Source organism: Branchiostoma belcheri, unplaced genomic scaffold (assembly GCF_001625305.1).
Source record: "Branchiostoma belcheri isolate BF01 breed outbred unplaced genomic scaffold, Haploidv18h27 scaffold4, whole genome shotgun sequence".
In the NCBI taxonomy this organism is placed as follows: domain Eukaryota; kingdom Metazoa; phylum Chordata; class Leptocardii; order Amphioxiformes; family Branchiostomatidae; genus Branchiostoma; species Branchiostoma belcheri.
This window is the reverse complement of record NW_017804020.1, coordinates 7,904,300-7,932,096: the sequence shown is the minus strand read 5'-3', so window position 1 is coordinate 7,932,096 and position 27,797 is coordinate 7,904,300. Positions and strand designations below refer to the sequence as shown.

Genomic DNA, 27,797 nt, shown 5'->3' with positions numbered 1-27,797 from the left:
CGGAAAGAAGCTATTTGAGGAATTGTGGGTACTATCACTGCAAAATCTGAGCCAAATCTATTTTTTACCTACGCCACCATATCCTTGCAGACATTTGCTGTTAATAACCTATTCTCAAACAACGTCTGCATTATAAGATATCCACCTTAATAATAATTATATGATATTCCATCCTTACATGTTAACATTCATTTATCACCTATAACTGTTCTTGGTTAACAAATACACACGTTACATCCAAGTTATTAGACAGGATCCATATACATGTAGTACATACAGCGCTGTTGAGCAATTAGTTCACATCTAAATGCAAAAAAAAAACTTTAAAAAATGACAGATTATTCTTCATGTAATGAATTCACTAGATAAAAACATTATTGTTTGAAAATTTATAAACCTGTCTCCATGTAAATGTGCATATGTTTCTTACAATTTACAGTAGTGCTTAAGACAAGAACATAAAACTACATGAAGTTGACTTCAGGAATAACATTAACGCATGCAGTTGGAAACGTTTAACCCTCTGAAACGCTATTTCTCGCGTTTCGAGGGGAAAATTGTGGTTATACATCAAGCAAATCTTAACGTCTCTATTAAAGTACATTTCGTCCACAAACTTCTTTAGAGACCACCACCATCTATTCCATATGATTTATCTACTATATATACCTAGTACTGCCACTTCCCATACTGAAAGATATATCACTGAAAAACAATGAAATGAAAACAATGAAAAACATCAATCCACATACTACATGCAGTACCTTCTTATAAATCAAATAAAGTACTCAATGATACATATTATGTAATGCTTAGCACAAAAATCTCTCGATATATATATGATATTGTATACTACTTTAATGTTACTTTTCAGTAATTGTAAAACGGTTAGATATGGAGAATATATTGATCTACAACTGATCTACATGTGCATTATCTGCCATACATATTTTTTATTTATTCATGAAAGCTCGAATTGGCATGAAATCCGCTTTTGCTATTATTCCATGAAAATTTCCATAAAATTTTGAAATCTTAATCCTTTGAAACGCTATTTACTACATTTTGCTGATGCGCTAAAGTCTCTATTAAAGCCCATTTCGTCCATGAACACCTTAAATAACACCATCGTCTATTCAGCATACACACATACAAAAACGCTGCCACTGCAAGATACATGTATATCCTTACATACATGTATATCTAAAACATTTATTCATATACTACATGTAGTACATTATAAATCCAATAAAAAATTAAGGATTAATATTATGCAATGCAATCGTATGATGTCATCATCCTTTGCAATCACTGTAAAACGGGTAAATATTGGTAGGAAAAGTCTTTGAAGGATTAGATAGCCAAATGTACATGTACATTATGTGCCATATACATGTATATTTGTAGACTTGAAATCAGTGGCTTGAGTACATATATTATTCCATAAGATTTCAAGCTAAGAATCTTACAACAGTATCTAACTGACTTTGACTGGCTGTCACAAAAGTCATACAATACTTGAGCGGTCTTATCCCTTTAATCACAAATTACGGAAAAAGTGGGATCCTTTGTCTTCCTCTGTCTTCAAAAAAGAAGTCAAACCCAGTAGTTTTTACTAGTAGTTTCTTAATAGTTATCAGTAGTTCTATGTGTACTAATTATCTGTTTTTATACAAATGTTTCTTCTGTTCATGCAATTAGCCCTCGGGCATGAATTTGCAATGAAACTTTCTAATGACAGTAGGTTTAGACATGTTATTGTTAGTCATTCGTTGATGATAGTTGTCAAGACTCATTGAATCGTCTTCTGTGTGTAAGCACCTGTGAGGACGAGCTTCACCCAGGGTACGGAGAACTCTACAACAAAACAAACATAAATAAAATGTTTCAACGTTGATTAATATGTTAGAGTAATCTATATTGTATGAATTCCCATTAATAAGATAGAGCATTGTTGAATAGATGTATTCTCATTTGTATACCACAAAATGCGGAATGCTGATTTCAACCATATTTGTGCCAAGATATGTACATGTAGATATAGAAGATCGACAGTACAGACCTTTAAAGGTGTGTGTCTTCCCTCTCTGGATCTTCATCTGAAGCTGTACATGTGTTGAGTAGGGTCCACAGGGCGTGCCTCCAGCTCTCCATGTCCTTGTTGGAGTTGAAGATGAACGTGAAGTCTCGTTCCTCGGTTATCAAATGGAGACTGGGTTTACCTGTGGGCAATCGGGAATGTGGTCATATTTAGAACGAAATCGAATGCCAAGATGGCTTTGTTTGTTCTGATGATGGAAAGGAACTGAGGAGATTTTTCCACAGTAAACCATAAAGCCTGGAAGAGGAACTTCTTACCAGTGTAGGTCAGTACTTTGATAAATGCTGTACATTGTGGAGTACATTTCTAAATGCATTTGCAGTGTAATTGAATTGGGAGATTGAGAGTTCGATCTGTCAATAAAAGAGTGTTTCAATAGTTTTCAATGGTTTATCAAATAAACGTAAAAGAGATCCATTTGCGTAGCTACTGGTTAGCTTAATCATTACCTGATAAAGTTAAGCTCTGTCAGAAGGAATGTCATCAGGTAACAATTTAATAACAAGAAAAGTAAATGCTATCGTTGAGAGGAGACATCCAAAACGATTCCCTACCTTCAACTGTGGAACTCTGGATACTGGAGATACTCAAAACTGAAAGCTGTCTGGTTTTGCCGTTCGAGCCCCAAAGAAGGTCTGCAGCCAAGCCATTCTTCATCACCAACTGGAGGTGTTTCTTGTGCGTCCACCCTTTGGATGTCATCTTCTTCACTGTACTACCTATGATGAAAGGGATAACATGAAAACTATGACGACTTGGCATGGTTTCATTTCTCTTTTATGATCAGATGGAAAGGAACTGAGGAGAGTTTTCCACAATAAACCACAATAAACCATGAAGCCTGGAAGAGGAACTTCGTACCGATATAGGTCATTACTTTGATGAATGATGTACATTGTTGATGACATGCAGTTCGAAGCATTGGTAATTACGTTTTGTAAAAATAAACAGGTACAGAAATTAGTTTTAAAAATGCCTAGTATAGATTTAATGTATAATCATTATCAGGATATTAGGCTGATAAACCATCTAACTTGAGCAGAGAAAGCAAATACCTTTCTTGAGCATCTGCAGAAGACCATCGTTTAGTGCATGTGACACATCTGGACTGGAGTTTTTGATCTGTTGTTGGGGGGAGTCGATGCTGTGTGATGTTGATGAACCATTAGCACACTCTTTCCTCAGTTGAGCCTTTCCTATCGGTGTCAAAGACACCTGTCGTTCAGTTGATGCAGACTTTGCAGGAGACAGATCACTGGAAACCATTGTTGGGGACAGGGTCGCTTCCGTGTCGACCACTTTCGGTGTATCTCTTCCACTACTTTTGTCTGATGGTTGAATCATTGCGTTGTCTTCCTGCAGGACACTCGTCACTTTGTTGAGAACGCGTTGTCTTGACGATATGATGAAGAAATGCCTACCCGGCACAATGCACTTCCTGAAGGCTGGTCTTGTGGCTGGTGAGTCGGATGCAACAAGCTCCCAGTTGTCAAGAAGTTCGGGGGAAACAAAGGGGTCGTCTTCGCCGCCAAATGCAACAACATTACATGGCAGTGGCTCCTTGTGTTCGCAGATGTAAGACTTGCAGATCGTTAACCCTGCCTGGAGACATGGCAACAGTCGCCGCAGGTGGGTGGGGTTGTTAACAATAGATTTTGGTAGGAAGGAGAATGTTTTAGCCTCTCCCATGATCTGCTGTGTTCCAGCTAAAGGGTCGAACAAAGTGGGTGATACCCTCAGGTCCTGTGGATGTGGATAGGGTAGAGATGGAGCATACCACCCTCCAACAAATAGATGGGAAGGGCATACACTGCCTTTGGTGTGGATCAAGTGTGCGACCTCAAATGCTATGAGTGATCCCATGCTGTGGCCATAAAATACCATCTTCCTGTTCACCAACGTCTCCATGATTTGACTCCCAAGTGCCTCAACAATCTGCTGTAGGCTGCTGATGGGAGATTCCCTTTCTCTGCTTTCCCAGCCCGGCAGAGTGGCGACTACAACCTCAATGTTGTGTTTTGCAAAATGTTCTTTCCACTGATGGAAGAGTGATGGACCTCCACCATTTGCAGGGAAGCAAACCAGGGTAAGGACCGGGTCTTGGAGCTTAACAAGGAAGTGAAGCCACGAGTTTCTTTCAGGTGCCAATGGGTTGAGGGAGTCTGTTGTTGTTCCGTGGCTACCAGCTACGTTAACCATTTTGTCATAGATGGATTCACTGAGCATCTTGATAGTCATTTTGTCACTCAGAAGTTCCACGGTTGTAACCTGCACCTCAAATTTGTCTGCTATGTCGTTGCTCATGTCCACAGACAAGAGAGAGTCCAGTCCAAGGGATACTGGAATTGCCTCGATGGTGATTTCAGTCGGGTCTTCAATGCCAAGCTGTTTGCATATGTAAGCAATCAGCTCCTCCTGTATGGTCCTTAGACCATTGTCTTTGGTTGAAACAAGCACTTTGTCAGAGAGGGATACTGACCCAATGAACACGTCATTTGGTACCAATGTTGTGAATCGAGAAAAGCAGGTGTCAGGGGCCTGTAGGTGTTGCAGCGCCATTGACTTGTGGGTACTACAATATTTTCGAATATCGAAGGTGGCAGTGATCCCAAAATGAGGATACTGATTTTCCGTCATGCACCCAAGGATTTCCAATGCGTCATGTGGTGAGATGCTTTGCACACCCATTCTCTCCCACGTTTGGACAAGACCGGATCTCTCTGCAAATCCAACGGTGTTGATGACCCCAAAACTGGCGACTGTTGCAGGCAGACCCTCTTGCCGTCTTGCTTCTCCCAGTGCTATCAGAGTGCTGTTAGCTGCACAGTAGCCGACCTGTCCTGTGTTACCAAACAGAGCAACGACTGAGGAGATGAGGACAAAGTGCTTAAGCCTGATGTGGAGCTTCTTCGTGACGTCATGTAAGATTATAGCACCAACTGCCTTTGGAAGCATGACCCTTTCCCAGTCGTCTTGAGTAGTCTGATCAATCAGTTTGTCTGCATATACTGCTGCACAGTGGAATATCCCCTCTATTGGTGGCATAGTACCACGCACCCAAGCCAGTGCCTCCTCTACAGCTTTCTTGTTGGTTACATCCACTTCCATCACCTTGACGTCAACAGACTTTGATGCCAATGCTGCCAGCATTATTCTGGCTTCTTCATTCGGTTCACTTCTTGCAAGAACAACCAGATAACGTGCTCCAGACCTGGCCAGCCATTCCAGTAGGGCAAGACCAAAGCCCTTCAGACCTCCCGTGACAACGTATGTAGATTTGTCGTCAGCTATAAACAGGCTTTGTTTGATGTCTAGGCCCAACTCTACTACCCTGTCATCGATGGTCACTATATCGGGCATCTTCAGTCCCTTCTGTTGTTGGTGCAATATGTGGGATAAAGAGGATAGCTCCATCTTGGTTTGTACAGATGGTATGAACGAGAAAAGCGTGTTGTCTGACTTGTCAAATTTTGATAGAAGCTGTTGAATGTTGTCTGCCATGCAAACGAGGGATGATTCTTCCTTGCAACTAGCGAGAGGATCCACAGCGATGTATTTGATGTTCTTTGGAAGTTGTTCCATATGGATTGGTGAGCCGCCCAAATTAACTAAAGTTCCAAAGTCTTGTAACTTCCTTGTAGCTTGTTGGAGGACGTCTCCTGCCCTGTCCCCTTTAGGTAAGAACACCACACTTGCATGTTTGTCTGGTATGTCTTGCTCAACCTTGTCGTACGTTGTGATCAGTGCTGACGATGTAGGTGAGCGGGATCCTGATGTATAGACAAGATGTTTTTCAATGTTTACATTTTGGACTGTATCTGCCACAATACAGACGTCAGCCTTGTGGTGTAGTGCCAGGGAGGCATAAGCCAGTGACTCTTTGTTAACCCCGCCGGGCAGGAAAACAACAACTCTATCTTCTTGACACACTGTCTGGATCTTCTGGAAGAAAGAGAATGCTGGCAAGAGGTCTTTGACTATTGCAACTGCATTGTCCCAAGAGAGGGTACCCGGTATGGGCACTAGGTTTCTCATCTGTATGTTCATTTGAGGACTGATACAGCCCATGACGACTCCCATTACCCTTGATCCTTCCTGTACCGTCATTGCTGTGGGTGGGTGATGTGCGGTGCCACAGATGAGGTGGATGTCGTGGGCAGGCCCATAATGCCTCCCCAACACGTCAGCAAAGGGGCATACAGCAAAGGCCGCAACCTTAACTGTAGCTTCATTTCTTGTTGGTGTGCTAGGACTCGATTGAGCTTTGTAGAGTTTCTTCCCATTTTGCCTCTGCTTGGGGTCAAATGTCCATGATTCGTTGGGAGAACATGTTGTGACGATCTGGTCAGGTTTCATCGAGCTCAGCCTCCTAGCGTAAAGGTTGACCTGCATGTTGTCTGCGGAGGTATCCATACGAGCTGCAATTTCATTTTCCCTAAGATTTGCCTGTAAGACGGACAAAACTTCCATGGCTGCATCAACGAAGTTTTGCTGTGGGGTCAAGTCAACTGCCTTAACCTTGAAGAGTGGGTACTCCTGAAATATGGATAAGCACAGAGATGACGTACCTGCCAGGAACGGGCTCACGATGTCTTGCTCTTGCACTGAAGATGACCCGCGAGTGATAATCCAAAGTGTTGGGGGCTGATCAAGACGTGAAAAGCGCTTCAACATGGAAAGACATTTGAAAGATCTTAGAACTTGAGCAAAACGATCTCCTGGATCTTCTGTTTGCTCTTGCATTTCAGAATCATACAGAACAAGGATGTGATCGAAATCAGCATGCATTTGCGTGTTCTTAGTACCTTCACTTTCAGACAGGATATTTTGGTTCATCATCTCAACTGTGCAACCCAGATTGGCCTGCAGAGCTGTACTCACTGTTGAGCCAAAGCTTTCATTTTCATGAAGGACCAGCACATGTTTGTATACGGTAGGCTCTTGCGCTTCATTGCTTCCATTCTTGACAAGATGTTCCCATTGAAGATTCCAAAGCTTGAGTCCAGAGGACGAACCTGCATCCATATCCTCAAACATGAGCTCTTTGATTTCGCAAACGACTTGGTGGTTGCTGGTGTCGGTCACTGTGATGTCCACCCCCTTGCGTTGACCTTTCTTTGAAACTCTTACGTAGAGAGTGACCTTTGACGGCATTTTTGTGAACATGTGCATAGACTTCATGGAGAGTGGAACTCGCTTTGCTGGTGTCTTTCTCGTGTTCTTGTCTTTTAGGAGTGACAAACAGAAAAATGTGTGCAGAAATGAGTCCATGAAAGCAGGATGGCAGATGTATCGTCCAAATTCTCTTGAAATCTCTTCTGGGGCCTCTGCTGTGACCAGAGCTTCTTCATAGCTGTCAGATGCTGTGCAGGAGGTAACGCAGTGGAACGAGCTACCGAGATGAAAGCCAGCTTTCTCTGCAGCTTCATAGATCTGCTCGCTGGAAATAGTCTTGGAACACCTCTCTGCAACATTGGCAAGGGGATCTGTGGCTCCAGCTTGTTTGGTCAGGTCTGCCTTGTGTACCTCTGCTGTGGCATGAAGGATCCATGAACCGGAGGCATCTTTGCTGTACAGGTCAAACTGCTTTTCTGTTGCGGTTCTGTGTTGAATCGTTGATTTGATTACCGCTTCTGATGTGGGGGCAAACATGAAACGTTTGAACTGAAGGTTTTTCAACAAGATTAAGTTCTGACCCTCACAGATGTCGGAGGCTGCTGCCAGTGTTGTCTCCACATATGCTGTAGCCGGGACGACCACGTTTCCATCCAAGACGTGGTGTTTTAGCCACGGTACTGATTCCTCGGAAAGATTGGAACACCAAACCTTTGACCTCTGGCTGTTCGTCCCTTCGGTGGTTTCCTGTGCTTGTCCAAGTAAAGGATGTACCCTCTGAGGAAACTTGTACTGTGAAATAATGCTGTCTGTACTAGCATTACACAGCACCCTTTGCCAAGGGTATGTAGGGATGTCGTGAACACGTCGGTGCTTTTCCTCAAACGCACGGCTGAAGTTGACTGGGTACCCCACCACATGCAAGGCTCCGGTAGTGACCAGTATGTTTTCACGGTCATCGGCTGTTGAAGAGATGTCTTTTGGTCGTAGTAGAGTGGGTATGATGTTTGGCTTAGTTGTGCGTGAGTTAACGGCACTTACAATATCCTTTAGCGCAGAACCCAAGACTGGATGCGCCCCTATCTCGACAAAAGTGTTGTAGCCTTCCTGCAGGAGAACTTGTACCGACTGCATGAAGCGGACTTGTTGCCTGATATTTGTCCACCAGTAGTCGGCACTGTTGGTGATCTCTGGCGTCAGCCATTTGTTTGTGACAGTGGAAATCATAGGGATCTGTGCCTCTGTTGTCCTGCCGGATAATGCTGACAGAATCTTCAGGTTCGTAAGAATGTCATCCTTCACTCGTTCCTGTTGGTAGCTGTGGAATGCGTTGTTTACTCTAAGGAGCACACATTTGATGTCTTTACTCTTCAGCTTGTTGTGGAAGGTATCAATGGCATTGACATCTCCGGACAGCACTATCTGGTTGGGACTGTTGGTGGCAGCTACATCGATGATGTTCTTGTTGTCGTCTTTCTCCACGAGCCCTTCCACCTCTCCAGTTGGGTGCAGTACGGCTAGCATTTTTCCATGGCCACTTGTCTTGCTTAGTGCCTTGCCTCTGTGGTAGATCACTCGCACGGCATCTTCGAAGCTTATGAGACCAGCGGCGTATGCTGCCGCCACTTCTCCAACGCTGTGCCCAATGATGGCATCGGGTATGACGTCATACTGTTTCAACAGCTCAACCAAACCCATCTGAACTGCGCAGATGCAGGGTTGTGAGATGTCTGCACATAAAAGCAAAGTTTCTATATTGATATTGAGTAACAGTTTTATTCCTTACATACTGAAAAATTCATAGTTCTTCAGTCTGCAACAGAATGCCATTCTTTGGAAGACTTGAACACACAGACACGCACGAACAAGCCCCAATCATACACACTGTCACACACACGCACGCGCGCAAAGTGTGTGTGTGTGTGTGTGTGTGTGTGTGCGTGTGTGTGTGTGTTCGCAAAGTGATGTTCACACAGTTACAAATTTACTCAGACAGCTGAGAACTACAGCAAGAAACAGCTTAGAAAATGGTTTGCACGGAGTAATATCGACTTACCTGTCCTGTTGATCTTGTCTGGACTTGTCTCCTTGGTCAACATGTCGGTGATGGACCAGTCAGCTCCTAGTGTCTTCAGCAAATCTTCAAACCGCTGTGGAAGAAAAGACAGCCATGACCAAGGATGTGCACAGAATGCGTGCAAAGCAGCTAAATTCTACCAATTCAGACATTTGGGATTGTTATTGATTACGTCCATCTGAATATCTACACTTAAAACATTTTCCAACATTAGACATAAAGTGTGTTTTTGTAAAGAGTCCTATGTGGTCAGTATTAAGTTTAAGTTTTGAATAGGATAAAGGGGTTAGTAGCAGCAGAGGTAGTTTAATTCATTTTCAAGACTGTTGTTTTTAAAAAAAGACATGCTGCCAATATGCACATAGTGTTACCTGTATCACGTCACCGAACACTGGATCCTCCAGGGCAAGGTTTCTGGCCATTCCCCACCACTGAGTTCCCATTCCTGAAAAGACAAAGACCATCTTGCTTCGGTCAGACTCCGCGTGGACCTTTCCCTCCACCGCTGGCTTCAGCTTTTCTCCTCTCATCATGAGATTTAGCTTCTGAACGGCATCATCTGGTCTGTTGACAACTATTGCTAGCCTTTCTGCATGGTGTTGATAACGGTTTGCAGCCGTGTACAGACTCTGTTGGAAGTGGTCTTCATTGAAACGTATGGTGTCTGTTATGAAAGAGATCCAATGTTCCATTTGTTCTTTTAGGGCAGCTTTGGTGTTCCCAGACAGCAGCATGATGGTCTTTGCCTCATGTTCTGTTTCTTCTGTGCACTGACTGTGATTGATGAATTTGTTACTGTTGGCTACAGCTGGATGACGATTTGGAGACGGGGGCTTCTCCAGGATGAGGTGAGCATTAGCTCCACCAAAGCCAAAAGAGCTGCAGCCTGCAAGCCTGTTTTCATCCTCTTCCCACTGTACCAAAGTCCTGGGAACCTTGACGTTCAGCAGATCAAAGTGTATGTCGGGATTCGGTGACGAAAAGTGCACCACCCTGGGAATTTGGCCCTTGCTAATCATAAGCGCAAGTTTGATGATCCCTGCTACACCTGCGGCCCCCTCCGTGTGTCCGAAGTTGGACTTCACCGAGCCAATGTAGAGCGGTGGATCTCCCCTTCTTCGTCCCCTACCAAGAATCTGGCCGAGTGCGTTTGCCTCTGTTCTGTCTCCAACTTTGGTGCCAGTTCCATGTGCCTCCACGTACCCGATTTTGTGAGGATGTACTTTGGCTGCTGCACACGCTTTCTCAACAAGATCCAGTTGGGCATCGTAGCTGGGGTTAGCGATGCCTGGTGTTCTCCCATCATTGGTTAAAGTGCCTCCTCTAATGACAGCATAGATCCTGTCACCGTCTGCCAGGGCTCTTGAGAGTGGCTTGAGGACAACTACCCCGGAGCCCTCACTTCGGCAATATCCATCTGCAGAGGCGTCAAAACTTTTACACTTGCCATCTGGTGACAGCATTCCTGCTTGGCAGAAGCCCACTGTGATTATTGGTAACAGCATCAAGTTGACACCCCCAGCTATGGCCATGCTGCAATCTCCTTTCCTGATGGCTTCAGAGGCAAGATGGATGGAGTATAATGATGAGGAGCAGGCGGTGTCCACAGAGAAGCTTGGACCATGGAGGTCAAACTCGTAGGAGATACGGTTGGCCACCATGCATGAGTTTGTGCCGGAGTTGGAATACTGGTTGATGTTAGAATATGGGTAGGATGTCAAAGTGAGGTACTCATTCGAGGTGACCCCCATGTAAACACCGGTGTTGGAGCCACGAATGGATCTTGGAGGAATTCCTGCATTCTCCAACGCCTCCCAGGTCACTTCCAGCAGTAGTTGGATTTGAGGGTCCAGGTGGTTGGCTTCATCTGAGGAAAAGTATTCTGCACTAAATCCAATGCCCGACAGAGTTAGGTTTGGAATCAAAAGTCACCATTTTGGCAAGGAGTGACTTTTTGAGCATAAGGCTAGTAGTATTCGCATAGTATCATGTCAGCATAAATAGATCAGTTTTCCTTTCACGGATCGCATGAAATGCCTACGTCACAGGGGTGACATTTCGAATAGAACGCCGTTGTAGAACCTAGAAGTGGAAGCGCGGCTTTTGCTTGTGGTGTCCCCCCTGGCAATCACTGCGATGGTCTGCATTCTGCCCTCAGATAGCAGAATCGGCTATCTGGTAAGATTGGGTTAAAGGAAACAGGGGACAGCCATCCTTCAGCGAAGTGTCGATAAGCTTTAGACTTTTTGTACCAGCGTGGGTCAGAAACGTTCAGAAATTAAAGTTACCCACGTCTAGAAATCTGCCAGTGGGTCTCTTGGCTTGGCTTCGTGTCCGAAGATTTCAGTGGCTCTTCCCTCTCCTGCTGCATGCCCGCTGGTGGCTGACAAGTCCGATGCGTGACCGGCATACTCGGCCACAGTGGCTGCAAGTAAGTAACGGGTCTGGTGTTGGAGCCGTGACGGTGCGTTTCTTCCTCTTACTGCGTTTCTCTTCGAGGGCAGTTCTGCATCTCCTCTCGAAGGCAGAGACTGAGTCATGAACTGTATATCGCCAGGCAGCTCGGTCAGTGGCAAGAGCTGACCACTGACTATGGTCCATGTTGCACGAAGACAGAGATTTCTTTAGACAGTCCTTAAATCTCTTCTTTGGTGCTCCTCTTTTGCGGTGCCGGGTAGACAGTTCGCCCTAGAGGACAATCTCGGGCAGACGATGGTCCTCCATTGTAGAAACATGCCCTGCCCAGCGCAACTGTATCTTCAGCAACATGGCCTCGATGCTGAGGATCCCCGCTCGCTCCAGCACCTCAACATTTGTGACGTAATCACTCCAGTGGGTACAACGCAAGTGAAAGCCGGTTCTAAAACGGTGTTCTATTCGAAATGTCCCCTCTGTGACGTAAGTAGTTCATGCGATCAGTGAAAGGTAAATTGGTCTATTGTAGTATCTCCTGTAATCTCATGCGCACAATCGCGCACTAATTGCAGAAAGTATGTCACATTGCATACTCTAATTTGCATAATTGACATGTTAATAGACCAGTTTATCTTCTGATCTTCAGACCTAAAGCCTGACCACAAAACTGGTAGTTAGTTACATGTGGGGTTCGTTTGTTTGTTTGTTTGTCTGTTTGTTTGTTTGTTTGTTATGTGCATAATATAGCATTTTTCGAGATTAAAGTGTATGCCGTATATGGGCCATTTGCTTTGCCATTCTTCCAAGACCAGTCACCAAGTGACCCACATCTTCCAAAGACCTACCCACATACCAAAAATCATCACAATCCATAACGGTCTCAAGCTAATATAAGTTGAGCAGAAATATGCGGAATCACATAATGCGGAAATATGCGGAAGGCAAATGTGAGTGGAAAGCACCGGCCTGGGGACATGGCTATGGAAACGAACCCGATAACACTGTGAGGCAAATTGCGTACAACCGATGGTATAACTCAAGAATTTCGACGGAAACGTTTCCTCTGTCGAGTCCTACCATCAGGTTCGTATCAGTTCAAAAATGATTGATTCGGAAATAATGAAACAGACATTACTAGTGGTAAATATAGATGTGGCCAAAATTTCACATGAAGAGGCCTTCAAAGTTCTAAGCTGAGACCGATTTATTGCCTTCGTCAGAAGGCTATGAAATTGTTTTGGGTATGGTGATTTATGCGACTGTGGATTTATGCGGCATAACTCTTGAAGGCATGGATCAAATGGCCTTGTGGGGGTCCCTACGTCAATGACTGCAGTGGACCCTTTGGTTTGTCGTTTTTCTTAAGCTTCTTAGCAGGATAACTCCAGAATCTATGGATGAATTTTGATGAAACTTAGTATGGTCACAGCGATAATAAAAGGGAGATCAAGTTCGAAACGTCACATTGTACAGCAGCGGTCTTTTTGTCTTTTTTTGACATCTGGTTGAATGTCTTGATGTTCTGGTTGAGTGTAGATGTCTGATTGAAGCCTCTCTAAAGCACCTGGGAGACTGATACCTCCATTTTCGAGAATGGCTCCTTTATCGTAACCAACAGGCTATTGGTATTCTTCAAGGTTTCATTCACGGAATCCCTGGTCAGCGTTGTCTACCCAAGGTGAATGGTGACGGTTTTATTGTATTTGATGTTCTTCATGTTATCAATTTCTTATCTTCATTTATTTTTTTTTGCCGCTTTTTTTTCTACAATTGCCGCCTTCATAGTACTGTGCATTCAGATCTCCAACAAGTTGTTCCAAATTTTAGATGCAAATGGTATTCCATCAGATGTTTTCAGCGCAGTTAAAGTCATGAATAGGCATACTTCAGTCTGGTAATCACCACAGATCGAGAGACAGACTCATTTTGTCACCCTCCCGAGCAGGGTGTAGTGGCTCGGCCCCGAAGTGTCCTCCCTCACTACACCCTGCCAGTCCTGATTCGATTTGAGCCTCCAGCCCAGGAAGTCTATACATATTAATGAGCTTGCCTTATTTGCCACATGCTCTATTTTGAGACTGTAGCTCCGCCGCTGCTCTGGCTGCGGCTGGAAAGCCCATGTAGCACAGGCTTTTCCCTCCGCCAGTCCTCACACTAAGGAACACGTCTCGTCCATCAAGCAGTCCCTGCAGCGTGCTTTTTTGGTGTTTGTGAAGCTGTTTGACGCCGAAAAAGTCTTGCACGGCTGAGAAAACATTACCAGCCGCCATTACCGGAAACCCAAACCAGCGATGTAAGACGTAATGTGATTGGCTGTCGGATTCCCAACGACCTTTGCCCTTAGCTTTCCAGAAGTCAAAGCTGTGTCTCTGATTGGCTGACAGCTTGTTATAGGCTTCCTGGGCTGGAGGCTCAAATCAAATCAGGACTGGCAGGGTGTAGTGAGGGAGGACACTTCGGGGCCGAGCCACTACACCCTGCTCGGGAGGGTGCATTTTGTAAATACTGGTGTTTTCAAAGCGGATCCCTTAGCCCCATACCTATTTATCATATGTTTAGACTATACATTGCGGACAGGTACAGATCGCTCCACCCTTCATCACCGTCGTAGTAGTCGCCATCCGGCAGTGACCCTTCCCGATCTTGATTTAGCGGAGGGTATAGCTCTTCTTAAATATTGTTTAGATTTTGCGCAAGATTTTCTCTACAGAGTTGAGACAATATGACAAGCTATTGGACTGAATCTCAATGCATCAAAAACTAAATTTATTCATTAAAATCCCACATCTGTGGCTCAGCTCTGTGCCTCCGATGGATCTACAAGCGAAAGGGTTGCAGAATTTAGATATCTGAGGGTCTACAGGAATTCAAAACATGGCATGGAGATGGACGTTTATATAGGATTAGACAGGCATGGAATGCCATACACTCTCTCCAAAGAGTCTGGAAATCAAGTACGTATAGGAAGGAAACAAAAACTAAAGTACTAAGTATTTCAATCCTGTGTTGTTACAATTTTGCTGTACGGCTGTGAGTCGTGGATTAGGCCACAGCAAGTAATTTTTATGGATGACATCAGCGCGCGCATTAATTTTCGCCTGATTTTGGAAAGAAAAAACAAGACATTTTGTTGCCTTCTGACAGTGGTCAACATGCCGAAAATGGGCAAAGATGTCTGTTGCCATGCCGGAAGGTGGATGGCAGATAACTACATAGTATAAAGAGAGGAGACAATAAAAGGCTCTGATTTAATGTTTTGTTTCTTACTTTGATGCAGTGATATGTGATGCTGGCTGTGTATATGTGATGTTCCCACTGAATCAAAACCATTTGTACAATGATTGAGTCGAAATTTTAAAATGTAGAAGCCTTGTTTTTTTTCGGCCCGCCTTGTTTTTTTTCGCCCGCTCGCATTAGATTTGGATTACATGCGGAGGATGTCATTCATAAAATTTACTTGCTGTGGCCTTATGAACACTTCGCAGGCCAGGAAACTAGACGGCACCATTACCAAGATGCTGCGTTCTGTATACAACATACCTTGGTGGAACAACAAACAAACAACTTTACGGGTCCCTTCTAACATCCGTACAAAACCTCCACTGAAGTCAAGCTGCGTAGGCTATGCCTCGCTGGCCATGTAGCTCACCATGATGAACCAGCCAGTAAATTGTTCCTCCAGCAGATAAAAAAAAAGGAGAGACCATACATACACTACACTTTTAAAAAGGACCTTATCGAGACTTAGACTTTGATTTCAGGGAATGGAACGAACTTGAGCCTGGTGCAGCGGAGGCGGGGTCTCTTGCCCAGTTCAAATCTGAACTGGCGAGGACCCTGCTGCATTGAGCCAGCCCATCATGTCTTGTGTATATGTAAATATTACTAACGCACTAATGCACTTGTCCCGTCTTTAGCACACACAAAATCAGTTGTCTTATGTTCCCTTCTCAGTTATCCTTGTTCTCCCTTTGTTTTTTTATGTACCGGGTCACAATTGTTATTAACAATGCGTAACGGCTTCCAATAATCCTACACTGTAGGGCTGGGCAGTAACGGAGAAGAAGAAGAAGAGACTGGATTAAGGGGGAAAGAACTAACAGAAACGATGTATGACAGAGACCTCTGGGAGAAAAAGTTAGTATGTAAACGTTTGTATTATATATAGTAGGAATATATTATATAGTATGAATAGAGATAGAAAGATAATTTGAGACCATTTTTGCCCTTCAGTTTTGAACCTGGGTTGGGTGAATGCCTGATTGGGTATTTTTTTCATTTATTGATTGATCTTAGAACAGTTGGGTAGTACCGTCAGTTTAAAACAACTGGTTTCCAAGGAAGCCACAAAAAAACGTATGTAACTGTAACGTATGTTACAGAGAAATATAGACATATTATTAAACAAATCATATTAAGTACAGTGAAAGTGTGACAAAATTAAACATATCAAATGATTAAACGTAGTGACAATAAATAATGTGAACAAAAGATACAAGAAAGCAATCATGTAAAACGCAACAGATCAACAAAAAAATCGTCAAATCATAGGGCATACCCTTAGTCCATGTCATCCCAGTCAAATAATTTGGTGAGATATGAATGAATGAACTTAATTGCTCGACAATCGTACATGGTACAATGTGATAATGACAGTCGGTCCATAAAGTCAGTGGTCATATGTGCTTTGCGCTCTTTTTAAAGCGTTGATATCATGATAAGCAGATCTCTTCTGTCCCTCGTTGAAGAGATTCATCAGTCACGTATAGTACAAGTTCAGTAAGATAATTCTTTCAATCAGTGACTATTAAATCCTAAGGTACATACCTCCGAATTTTCAACGACTAGTCAGTTCGTCTTGGTCACGGAATAATCCTAGTCTCGCAAGATAACGCGAGACTAGGACGAGACTTCTGTCCCAGTTTTCTATTGAGTGTTTCATGATTTGCATATGAATAGTTGTCAGCAAAAGATTGGTCCTTATCTCGTGGTTTTGAGTGGTTGCCATTTGCAGCCCATAGACATTGTTAGGAATGTAGAGTAAGCACATTTCAATCAACAGCACCTGTATGACCCGGCATCTTGCCTTGTTGTTTTCATATAAACAAGCTTGAAAAGGTGAACAAAATACGCCATTCACCCAATAATAGGTCATTGCATTTTGTGAGGCAACGTAATAACGAACCTAAACGGAATTACGTCGATGATCATGAAGGTTAGACATCCAGGTAATACGATACGCCAAAAAGCAGCAACTGGATATAATACTAAACGGAATTTAATAGAATCGCTATTGTTGGTGAAATAAGTAAAGCATGACGAAAGTAGGAAAGTTTAGATCTTAAATGTTCCTTCCAGCCAAAAAGTCTCCAACATGGACAAAAATGCTCAGGAGAAAAAAAAGGATTTTCAAAGATATCAACTTGGGTCCTTCGAATTCACAGGGATCGGGTGGCCATGATCGGCTCTACGTAACAGGAGCGCTTGAGCACACCGCTAAGACAATATTTTGTAGCGCTTGGCGAAATCACAAATATTGAGTAAAGAAATTCTTAAAGAAAGAAGAATTCGGAGATCTCATACCTCTGATATTCAGAACATTTGTAAATGTTTTCATTTGCCTCATTGATTGTGGAAATGAGGTTTTAATTTTCGACTTCACACAATATTCACACATGAGGGTTTACACGTCAGACGCTCACGTGAACGACGGGAGAACCAAGATCATTCTACTTTAATACCTGTTTCTCATATCTCTCTAATCACACATATTTACGTGTGCAATTCCTATCCTTTGGTGATGATCAATTTCAACATGTCATCATCAATGATCGCCACATTAACATAATACGTGCATAGTTATGTTAACATTTAACTACCTTACATTGTCACAAGAATGGAATTTCCATCATTTACCACTATGGACTCATGGCATTTTCACATAAGTTATGCAAGTGCGATCCTCGTTTACATAATTGGTGTCTGATAATGTTCAACCTACCATATAGTATATACTTATCATATACATTGCACATGTATCAAAGTAGTTTTATGTAAAACACTGTAGTAACAGAATGTATTCATTGGTTATGGAAATTAAGTCCTCATTTGTATCATTTGTATACATTTTCTTGAAGCTACCTACATACTAAAATGAATGAACATACGTTGTTTCTTTCTGGACTTTTTCGGCGATTTCGCCAGAAACTCCCCTGCCTGCAGTTCCAGAACAAGCTGCTAGTGAGAGCAAACCCACGCCCTTGTTTCTGACACCAAAAGCTGACAGGAAAAGCTGTCTGCCACCAAAAAATCAAGGCCATGGCATGTCCGGGACAAAAAAAAAACTGAAGTCCTGCTGCAGTACCAAGTTAAGCCACCAGGAGGCCCACATTTGTCTGCCTTAGAGCTACCCATATACTAAATATCTTTGTTTGTTTGTTTATTTGATCGATCTCCATTAGTGCGTACAACAATAATACAACACTAGTCTTCCTGGAGTCGTTTGAATACAAACACTGCATTATACTATACATACATACACATACAGAAGCGAACGTAACTTAAATACAACAAGGCAAATAAAATGCAACATAGCAATGAAATACGACATGGGAAATGAGAATACAACATAGGGTATAAAACTGCTGAGAGGTCAGAGGTCTCAATACAGTCAAGAACAAGTAATTCTATACATCATTCGTCGCACTACCACCATGATTGCAGAGGTTGGGAAGTGTCCACTTTAGTTTTCAGCCAATCCCTGATATGTTTCTTAAAAGTTGTAGGTGCAGACAATCTGATGTGTTCAGGAAATAAGTTGTAAGTTTTGATGCATCGATACAGGAATGTTCTTTTGGCTGAGGCGGTTTTCGGCTTTGGCAATTTGAAGCCACCTCTGTGTGCTAAGCGAGTGTTATGCTGATGTGTGTCTTTACAATTCATAAAGGCCTTCTTAAGCAATGCTGGCCAGAAATACGCGGAGACACAGACACACTGAATGATCAAAAACAATAGTTTCATTTTTCACGGAGGTAACAATACGCTCACACCGATGGTTTCAACCATACATGGGTAACATGATTGCCATGACGAGTAGCTTCGCTAGATGTCCTCAATCTCATTTGGACCCGAGCATGAAATGGTGTCACTAGCGTAAGCCATCGATGAAGGAAAAGATTATTGAAACTAAAGCACTGGTGCAAAAGCAGGTACCTCTAGCAGCTACACAAGTGGTACAAATGGAACTTTGGGTGCTTTTCGATCTAGATGTGGGGGCGATGCATATCCAGCTTTTAACAATGTTTGCCGCCTCAAATATGAGTTCTTTACCATGGCTAGTTTTTGAGCCAAGACAACCGCCCATCGACATGACACGCCGGATTATTCCGCCAGGGTATGAATGAACTTTATTGCTCGACAGCGTGACAATGTGATCAATACAGTAAGTCTATTCTAAGAAACTATTACTACGTGAACGTCTGTTACAATACTTTCTCTCTTTTGTCACTCACTATGTGTATACATACATGTATACATGTGAATATATTGGCCTGAGGCCACAGCATGTAAACTGTAAGGATGACATCCTCTGCAGACTCCAAATCTAATGCGATAAGGCGAAAAAAAACAAGGCGGAACAAAAAAACAAGATTCCTACATTTTCAAATTTTGACATCATAAACAAGAAATTATACCTGTATTGTGCTAAGTTACTGCCAACTATTACAATATACATTTGTCACTGAAAAAAAATCAAAAATGAAAGTTTTCAGTCGACTAGTCATTGTACAAATGGTTTTGATTCAGGAGCAACATCACATATACACAAGCAGCATCACATATAAAATGAATTAAATACATCACTCCATCAAAGTAAAAGATAAAACATAAATCAGCGTCTTGTCTCCTTCTAGTTCTACTGCAGTGTCATACGCTTTCTAAACAATTCCATAATTGAGTAGGTTATCTAAGCCAGTATTTAACAATTTTTAAAACAAGTTGTGTTTGAGTATTGATGTAAATATTCTCAGCTCTCCTCTTACGGCGGCATTTACAGAACCTCCTGGGACACAGAGTAACATTCTAAAATAATTAATTAACCAATAATTACTTTGTACCATTTATGCAATGAATAAAAAAGCCAACAAAAAGATGAAAGCTACTGTACAATAACATATCAGATTCTGTTCCTTTATCTCTTCTATAACTGAAAAGCGAGAAGTTGAATTTATGTAATGATAGCTAGTTTTATTTTTTGTATATATCTTTTCATCATGTTTTGCTTTGACCTGTACTTAGCCCATTGTGGACAAAAATGTGCAATAAAGGTCTTCATTCATTCAATAAAATACATGTTCAGACTAGGAAAACTGTTACAAAAGCCACTAACTAAGCTGGATACATAAGGCAGTAACAGGGAACATTAAAAGTCGGGCCCCCTCAACAACTAGGAAGTGTAACCCTAGTCAAGCTCAGTCACAGAGAATTTCATCATCTAAACTTTAACACGACTTGTAACTGAGCACACTAGTTATTCCCCAGAACACAGGAGTTAACGTAGAGTCCATCTGTCCTTGTTCAGTTTTTCTTTCTTTTTTTGTTTTACAAAGGTTTCCATGGACGTGTCTGGTACAATTTCTGTCCACTCTTGACTCTTCTTGTCAGAAGTTCTAGCAGGATAGTTGTCTTGAAAAAAGTGGTCCAACTAAGGAAGGTTGACCTGCCTGCATGTCCCTGTGAGAGATCTGTGTTTAAAGGAGAGCAGAATATATGAATACAGTACTTAGAGAGAAAACATGAGAAAAACATGCACCCCATCATAATTTATAGAACAACATGTGTTACCAAACCTCCAAAATATTATCTAAAAAAATGTTTTACTCACACGTATCTCAACTCGAAATGTCCCCGTATCTGTGAAGTTTAATCCCCCTAAGGAACAATATTTTCCGTGAAGTTACACGAAATAAAAAATAGACATGCACAACGCCGTCCCCCTATCTCCCCACAATGACGAAAGTAGTATTTTTTTTTAACTCATTAAATTTTCGACTTGCAACCGTCACTATTGCGGTAACGTTCTTACCAATTTAGTTCAACATTTTCATCCACCATAAGCTGAAATATTACCGGAGAAAATAGAGGATAATTTTCGAAGTAAACAAGCTATGTACGAGCGCCCCCCTCCCCCACTTGATGATTTATGCGCGACGGTAAGAGCAATATCGACTTGCGATCTTGAAATTTCCGGAGCCAAAATTTCCCTAAATTTTAACCACAAGGATGTCTACCTGTTATTTTCACGTCCCTGTGGAGCTTTGGTACTAATGAAGTCAGAATACCGTTTTTTTTTTCATGAGACCGTAGCTAGACGTAATACGGTATAACGTACTGATAGTAAACAGGTGAGTTCCGTCAAGAAGTTTGGAAAATGAGCGGATATTTGTCATTTCTACCGGCTGAAATTAAACACAAATGCTCACAACAACCTTCTCTATTTGTACCACGTATAAATATTTACAACCTTTCATCGTGAAAGACCGTAACTTACCGAGGAAGATGCGTCATCGCTCGGTCCTACACTGAAAGCCATTGGAAGCTAGGACACTGTGAGGCCGTACCAGTATACCACGACGAGCCTCGTATCGTGTAAGATCCCGTACGTTCGCGTAGCGCTGTACTCTCGCGGGACCACTTTTCAAACTGGTCGCGGAGATTGGAATTACGTCCATTCAGAAGGACATACTCCAAGTCAAGTATCTCATATGACATAGTAGGTTGATCTAGTGAATTAGCTAACATTCTTTAATTGTATGAAACATGTAGCTTATCATTGTACTTTTGTTCCATTGTACATTTGTTCTGAATATCGTAGACCGGATGTTACAAACAGTTTCCCTGATGTTTTCATCAGCGCGTGCACATTCCTGTATCTCCGTTAGAATATTAGTCCCTAATATTTCACTACAATGAAGTAAGATGTGTTTAACTAGACAGTGTTGAACAATTCTGGAATACAGTCGTGTATCACGATAAATTATAAAAAATCGCGGATTTCAACTAGGTGCCCGGTCTATCGTGGTGAGGACGAGTTCACTTCGGGACTACAGGAGATCTTCGCCGTCCGACTCAGCTACTAAGCTAAGGATTCCTGTTGCTTTTGTAAGACCTAATCAAGCCATGGCGAATAAAACTCTATTATATATGCCTGCGTCACATTGTTGACGAGCTTCGGCCGTATTTCTTGATCGCCGAAAGGTCGCCCGATTTTGAGACAGACCGAGGATCGTGCGTATTTTTGGCTTGAAAATCGTCCCCGTCATATTGAGCTTGAGCGAGGCTATTGGCTTGGGAAAACATCTATGATAATGAAGTCACAATGACATTCGCACGCGGACCAGGTAAGGACAGTCTATCTACGTAAAATGGGAATGGTTGAAATTAGGTATGCTTGAAAGTGTGCAGAAGAGATGCTGTAAGATCATTGGCATCCCAGTTGAATCTTTGCCTTCTTTTTCCACAAGGCGAGATCAGATCACTCTTCGCACAATTCAGAACATCCTGAAGGATGCTGATAGTCCTCTGCTTGAATTTGTATCCTCTCCGACACAATGTACTTAGTAGTAATTACAACCTGCGTAGAGGTAAACCTGTCACTGTCTCAACATTTAGTAAAACCAAAAGACATGAACAGTCTTTTGTACCCCGTGCGTTGAAGCTACTGTCTAAAACCTGATCTTTGTATACATATATAGCGGTTTTATGATGTTATTCATCTTTAGTAATACTGATTTTAGAATGTCTATCTGTACTCATTGATGTGATAAGTTTTTTATGATGTATTTTATCGCTAATTATGCAGATGCATGTGACATTTTATGCTATCTATTGTAATAATTTAGTACAAGTTGTAAATATTCGACATATTTCATACACTGATGTGACATGCCAGTCGATATTCAATAAAATCTGAATCTGAATCTCGTTTACTAATTTTCATGTTTACCAGCTGTCGTAATGTTTTAGCAAAGTAATGGAGCGGACTGGCAGAATAGAATAGAAATACAAACAGGAATTCTGTGACAGACCCAACTCAAATACTACCACAAGAGCCACAAATTGACACTGCCTTCTGGTTAACACATCAACCACCTGTTTCAGAAAATGTGAGTTGTCCGAAAATCATACAACAAACCGAAAAAGTGTCTTTTAGCCCACACTGACTCGATTTAATGCTCCCATATGCCATGCGCGTGAGTTTTATCGGTTGGAAAACTATAGGTAAATGTTTACCTCTGTATCTTTTTTATACACGTGTACCTGTACAAAGCTAATAAGATATACTTTTGCAACTTCTGTCTAAATAGTATGAATCTTCCGGCAAACACAAGTTATAGCCATTCCATGTCAACTAGGTAGACAGGCGTAAAAAGAGCAATGCACTATAAACTTCAACTAGAATGTAATATCTCTACCATGTGATGTTTCTGTGGGCACCCTATGATACAATTAAGTCAACTTAATTCCAGAGTGAACAAGTATAAAAGCTAGTTTGTTATATTTAATGTTGTTAATTTAACAAAAGTACAAAAAGCACGATCTCATCTATTCTGATCCTTTCTTGTAAACATAACGTTAAATATCGGGGGCGTTGCCAATGCAATCAATGTCACATTTTTTATTTATTTATTTATTAATGCATATATATAAAAGAAAATACAACACATCGAACATAAAATAATTAACAAAGATATTATACTTCATCAAGATAACACAGAAATGTACACAAACAATACCAAGCAGGCATGTTGGGAACAAATTAGATATACAGTAACTAAATGCGTTGTCCCACAACCCGTTTCCGTGACATTTCAAGGACTCAAGTGCAATGTGCCAAGTGTTGTCAATCAGGAGGGTATGAAACGGTTAGTAATGAAATCTTGGGTAAGACACATAATTTTACAATTAATTTTTAACGAAAAGCAGGAGGACCCGTATAGTAAAAGGTGTATTAAAGCGGAGTGAGAATTAATGTCTAAATAGAGTCCTAATCACCCTAGTAAACTTGCCGAAAAGACATAGACGTTGAGTTCTGAGTAGTGGGCGGTGAAGTAAAAAGTGGGAGATATTTTCGCATCGACACCCGCAGCTTCAAGCTGGGCTGTCAATAAGCGTAAAGACTGAAAAGACTGGCAAAAAAAGGCACATATTTAACACAGGTGTCAAATTAATGAGTTGACCGAAGCTCGACCGAGGCTCGTAGAACCTTCTCCCGACGCAGGCACGAAGCTCGCTCAAGCACACATGACTTTATCAACTTTGCACAAGTCGGGCGAGATACGGAAGTACTGTGCGAAGCGAGGGGCGGCCGTATTTAGGGATTTTTAGCGACCATCGTCCGATTTTTGAGAGCGAAGAACAGTTGAAAATCGTCGAATTGACGTCCGAATAGCGACCGAATGTAGTCCGTACGTGGGCGAGCTACAGGCGAACTGCGGGCGAGCTGGCAACGAGCTCTGCGACCTCAAAAATGGCCGGCGACTAGTCGCTGATGTCAAGAACAGGTTTTTGCGTAACGGCGAGCTGACTCCGAACAATCGGCCGACTCCGAACAATCGCCGGCAATCCCGTAAATTCGCGCGATTCTCGATGAAACTACTGCTGTAGATGTCGTTTACAGCTCGCAGACTCGTCGTACCGATCGATTTTCGCGCAATATTAATGTGACGGCGGCATTAGCAAAGCTCTTACAGGCGGGCGGCCGGTTGAGCTGGGCGGGGGAAAAAGCATTAGAGCCCCGAAGAGAGCCCGCCCCAAACACGATAGACTGATAACCAGGCGACATTTCAACGGAGTACAAAACATGCACACAGTGAAATAACACAAAGCAAAGCGAGAGTGTTACATGGGTGGATCTTTCGGAGAAAAATAATAAAAGCTGATTAGGCCACACCAAGTAAATTTTATGGATGACGTCCTTTGGAGACCCTATATCTAATGCGAGAGGGCGAAAAAAAAACAAGAAGGGCCCTAAAAAACAAGATGCCTAGATTAGAAATATACTAAGAGACGACAAATGTTAGGACACAAATTGAATGAGGTGACACAGATTAACAAGCAAGAAGTCTTTTATTCATCATCAAAACAGCAATAAATCAGGTGGAACAGCAGTTATCGTCCTGTCCTGTTTCTTTCACATTTTTGCAGGCCTGCAGAAACAAAGCATGTGCTCTTTACCCATTTCGCGTTACGGGTTTCACGTCAATCTAACAATTTGCGGCACTGTCGTGACTCTTTGGTCATAGTTATAGGAAGCGGAATTTCTTGGGGTTTTTCTAGGAACAGGCCAAAATCAATGCGCGCGAGGACGTCATCCATAAAATTTACTTGGTGTGGCCTTATTGATACAAACTCAGTCATGGATAAAAGTCGACGTTAAGTGCCACAATGAACTCCCTGTGCCAGGCGTTTCGAGTTACTTTTCGGAGAAAAACTGCGCTTCGGGAAACGACAAAGCTTCCCCTTAACAGGAAGGCATGAAGGCAGATCCTTCACCCAGAACATAACAAGTTGTCGCGTGTACATGTAGGTATAGCGTTACATGTAATCCACACGGAGATGATGACGACATTTCAACGGCTAACGTGTTGCAAGCTTTCGTGTAGACTCATGTACTCTTTGGAAGAAGCAAATTACATTGTGCGAGAGTAGATCTGATTCTATGGGTGGGTCAGACATTGTTAATCATGTTTGAAACTAGCCTCCTGCGTAGACTTTTGGCGAACAATGAGGAGCCCTTCCTTCCGGGGAAGATCAGAGAAAGGGCTCAACTCCCCCGTAGCGGTAATCTAATTATGCGGGCGTGCTGCTTTTGGCTAATCTGGCTCCCAGCTTTTTCCTGATACAGCTCTCCAACGAAAAAAAAATAGGTTGCCGTCCACCCTCCCTAACACTAGCCGAACGCCCCACAACCACTAATCAACCCTGGCTAGGAGTTGGTCAAAGCATGATCGGATGGGTCAGGTAGTCGGCGAGGTTGGCTACTATTCCTATTCGGTTATCGTTCAAAATACTAAAAACATTCGGGGTGGGTAATATTCGGGGCTAGCCTCCTGTGCAGGCTCCGGGTCGGGTGGGATTTTTGATACAGCATTTTGAAGAGCTTTTAACGAGTTCTTTTAATAGCCGACTATCCTACAACCAGCCGCCGAGAGAAGGTTCCATTCCACCCACGGTGTAGGATAGTCGGCTATTAAAAGAACGCGTTAAAAACTCTTCCAAACGCTGTATCAAAATTCCCACCCGCCCCGGAGCCTGCACAGGAGGCTAGTTCGGGGCGTGTTATGGGGTTAAAATTGACCCAAATTTCATTGAAATTCGTTTACATCCATGTGGAAAGGTAGGCATGGTCTAAATCTTGCCAGTGTTCGGGGGCAATGTCTGGGGATGGTCCTGAATATGTGACAGGGGCTTTACCCAGAATATAGAAAGCACTGTTAGTGTGATCCAGACAGGGAGTTGGTGGCGACGTTTCAATTGTTAACATTATGCAAGTATTTATACGTACAATGTAGTTGCTGGTGAGTTGTTACGGGGTATAATAGATGAAAAATACTTTTTTTAACACTTCGCAATACATGATTTACCATGTAGAGGTAATCCATAAAAATAGAGAAATGAAAAATGCTACTGTCAACAATATTTCAAAATGTCCTGAGTCAGAGTCCCGTCAAAAATTGTACAATTTTCATAACACAACACAAGGCATAAAGCTTAGTCTAACCTGGAGGCATTTTGAAGAACTGCCGGTCGAATTCGAACACGTTGCCCTGTAGGTAGCCACCGCATCGGTTGTAAAGTTTGCCCTGCGTTCTGCTGGGATGCCAGAGGAACGATCTGTCGTACTTGTCGTCTGGGGGCGGGATCGTGCAGTCCCTTCCCTCCGCCAACATGGACCAGAAGTCCCCCGGTGTGTTCACCCCGCCGGGGTAGCGACAACCAATACCGACAATCGCTACCTTTCCATCCATTATTAGAACACTTTTAAAGTGTGTCTTATGCAAAGGTAATGAGTATCTTTTTGAAACTTATGAAATAAATCAACACCGACATCGCGACAGACCAGTTCCTCATTTTCGGACGTCCGGACAGTCTGTCCGTTCCGTGTTGAGGTTAGGTCTAAATCTGGGTGTAGGTCTAGTCGTCGTAAGTGAAAATGTGTGGTACTGTCACGTGGTGGGCGGAGACTGCAGTGATTTTAGAGCCAATCGGATCACTTTTTGCCTTCGACTGAAGGCTATGCCTTCGGAGAAGGTTATGAAATCGGGTTTGCACTGTTTGGCAGATTAGGCACGATAACTCTTGAAGGCAAGGTCCGAGGTTCACGATTTTTGGCAGGCAGGTTGATTTGGGGGTGGCCATTGTCAAGGCTAAAAATGGGCTTCGTGGGGGGTTCCTAAGTCACTGAAGTTGACCTTGGTTTTTGGTGTTTTTCCTTGTCATCAAGATATCTCGAGAATCCTTAAATGTATGTTCATTATTTTTAGTGGGCAAGTTACCGTTGAGAATGCCGAGGTCAAGTTCGAAGATGGGCCCCGTGGGGGTTTCTATGTCACTGCAGTTGACCTTTGTTTTTTGTGTTTTTTCTTGTCATCAAGATAACTCGAGAATCTTTAAATGGATGTTCATGTTTTTTAGTTGGCAAGTTACCATTGACAATACCAAGGTCAAGTTCGGATATGGGCTTCGTGGGGGGTCCCCACGTCATTGAATTAGAAAGTACTGCAGCGAAACTTCTGGTTTTTAAATCTCGTGATATGGACGTGCTATGGTCATGATTTTTAGATGGTAGGTAGTTCTCGTGCTCAGAAAGAAGTGCCGTAAGTTTGGGCCCCGTAGCAGCTTGTTTGGGAAATGCAGTGGCATTTGTTTGAAAATGTTTGAAGTAGGATAGCTCAAGAACCGGTTGACGGATTGTTGTTATTTTTGGTATCTCGGTAGCTTAAGTGATGCTTGACCTAATTTGCTGAATATTTTGCAAATTACGATCTAATTTACATAATTAATGACAGAAGTCTATATATTTGCTGG

General features: G+C 42.6%; 1 protein-coding gene across 2 annotated transcripts in view; it reads right to left on the bottom strand.

The window, feature by feature from the left end:
• Nucleotides 1–26,877, bottom strand: part of LOC109477090 (phthiocerol/phenolphthiocerol synthesis polyketide synthase type I PpsD-like) — a 28,542-nt gene extending 1,665 nt beyond the window's left edge. The window contains exons 1-7 of one of the 2 annotated variants that reach the window (XR_002140640.1): nt 26,491–26,877; nt 9,665–11,160; nt 9,273–9,366; nt 3,157–8,946; nt 2,656–2,820; nt 2,063–2,222; nt 146–1,857 (exon numbers count right to left, since the gene is read on the bottom strand). Coding sequence is in view for 1 of the 2 variants with exons in the window: in XM_019778130.1 (XP_019633689.1) it covers nt 2,065–2,222; nt 2,656–2,820; nt 3,157–8,946; nt 9,273–9,366; nt 9,665–11,160; nt 26,491–26,737 (7,950 nt within the window). In the remaining variant the exon portion in view is untranslated. Of the gene's footprint in view, nt 1–57; nt 1,858–2,062; nt 2,223–2,655; nt 2,821–3,156; nt 8,947–9,272; nt 9,367–9,664; nt 11,161–26,490 lie in introns of those variants that run through there. The other variant, XM_019778130.1, reaches the window with a different exon arrangement.
• Between the last annotated feature and the right edge of the window lie 920 nt (nt 26,878–27,797).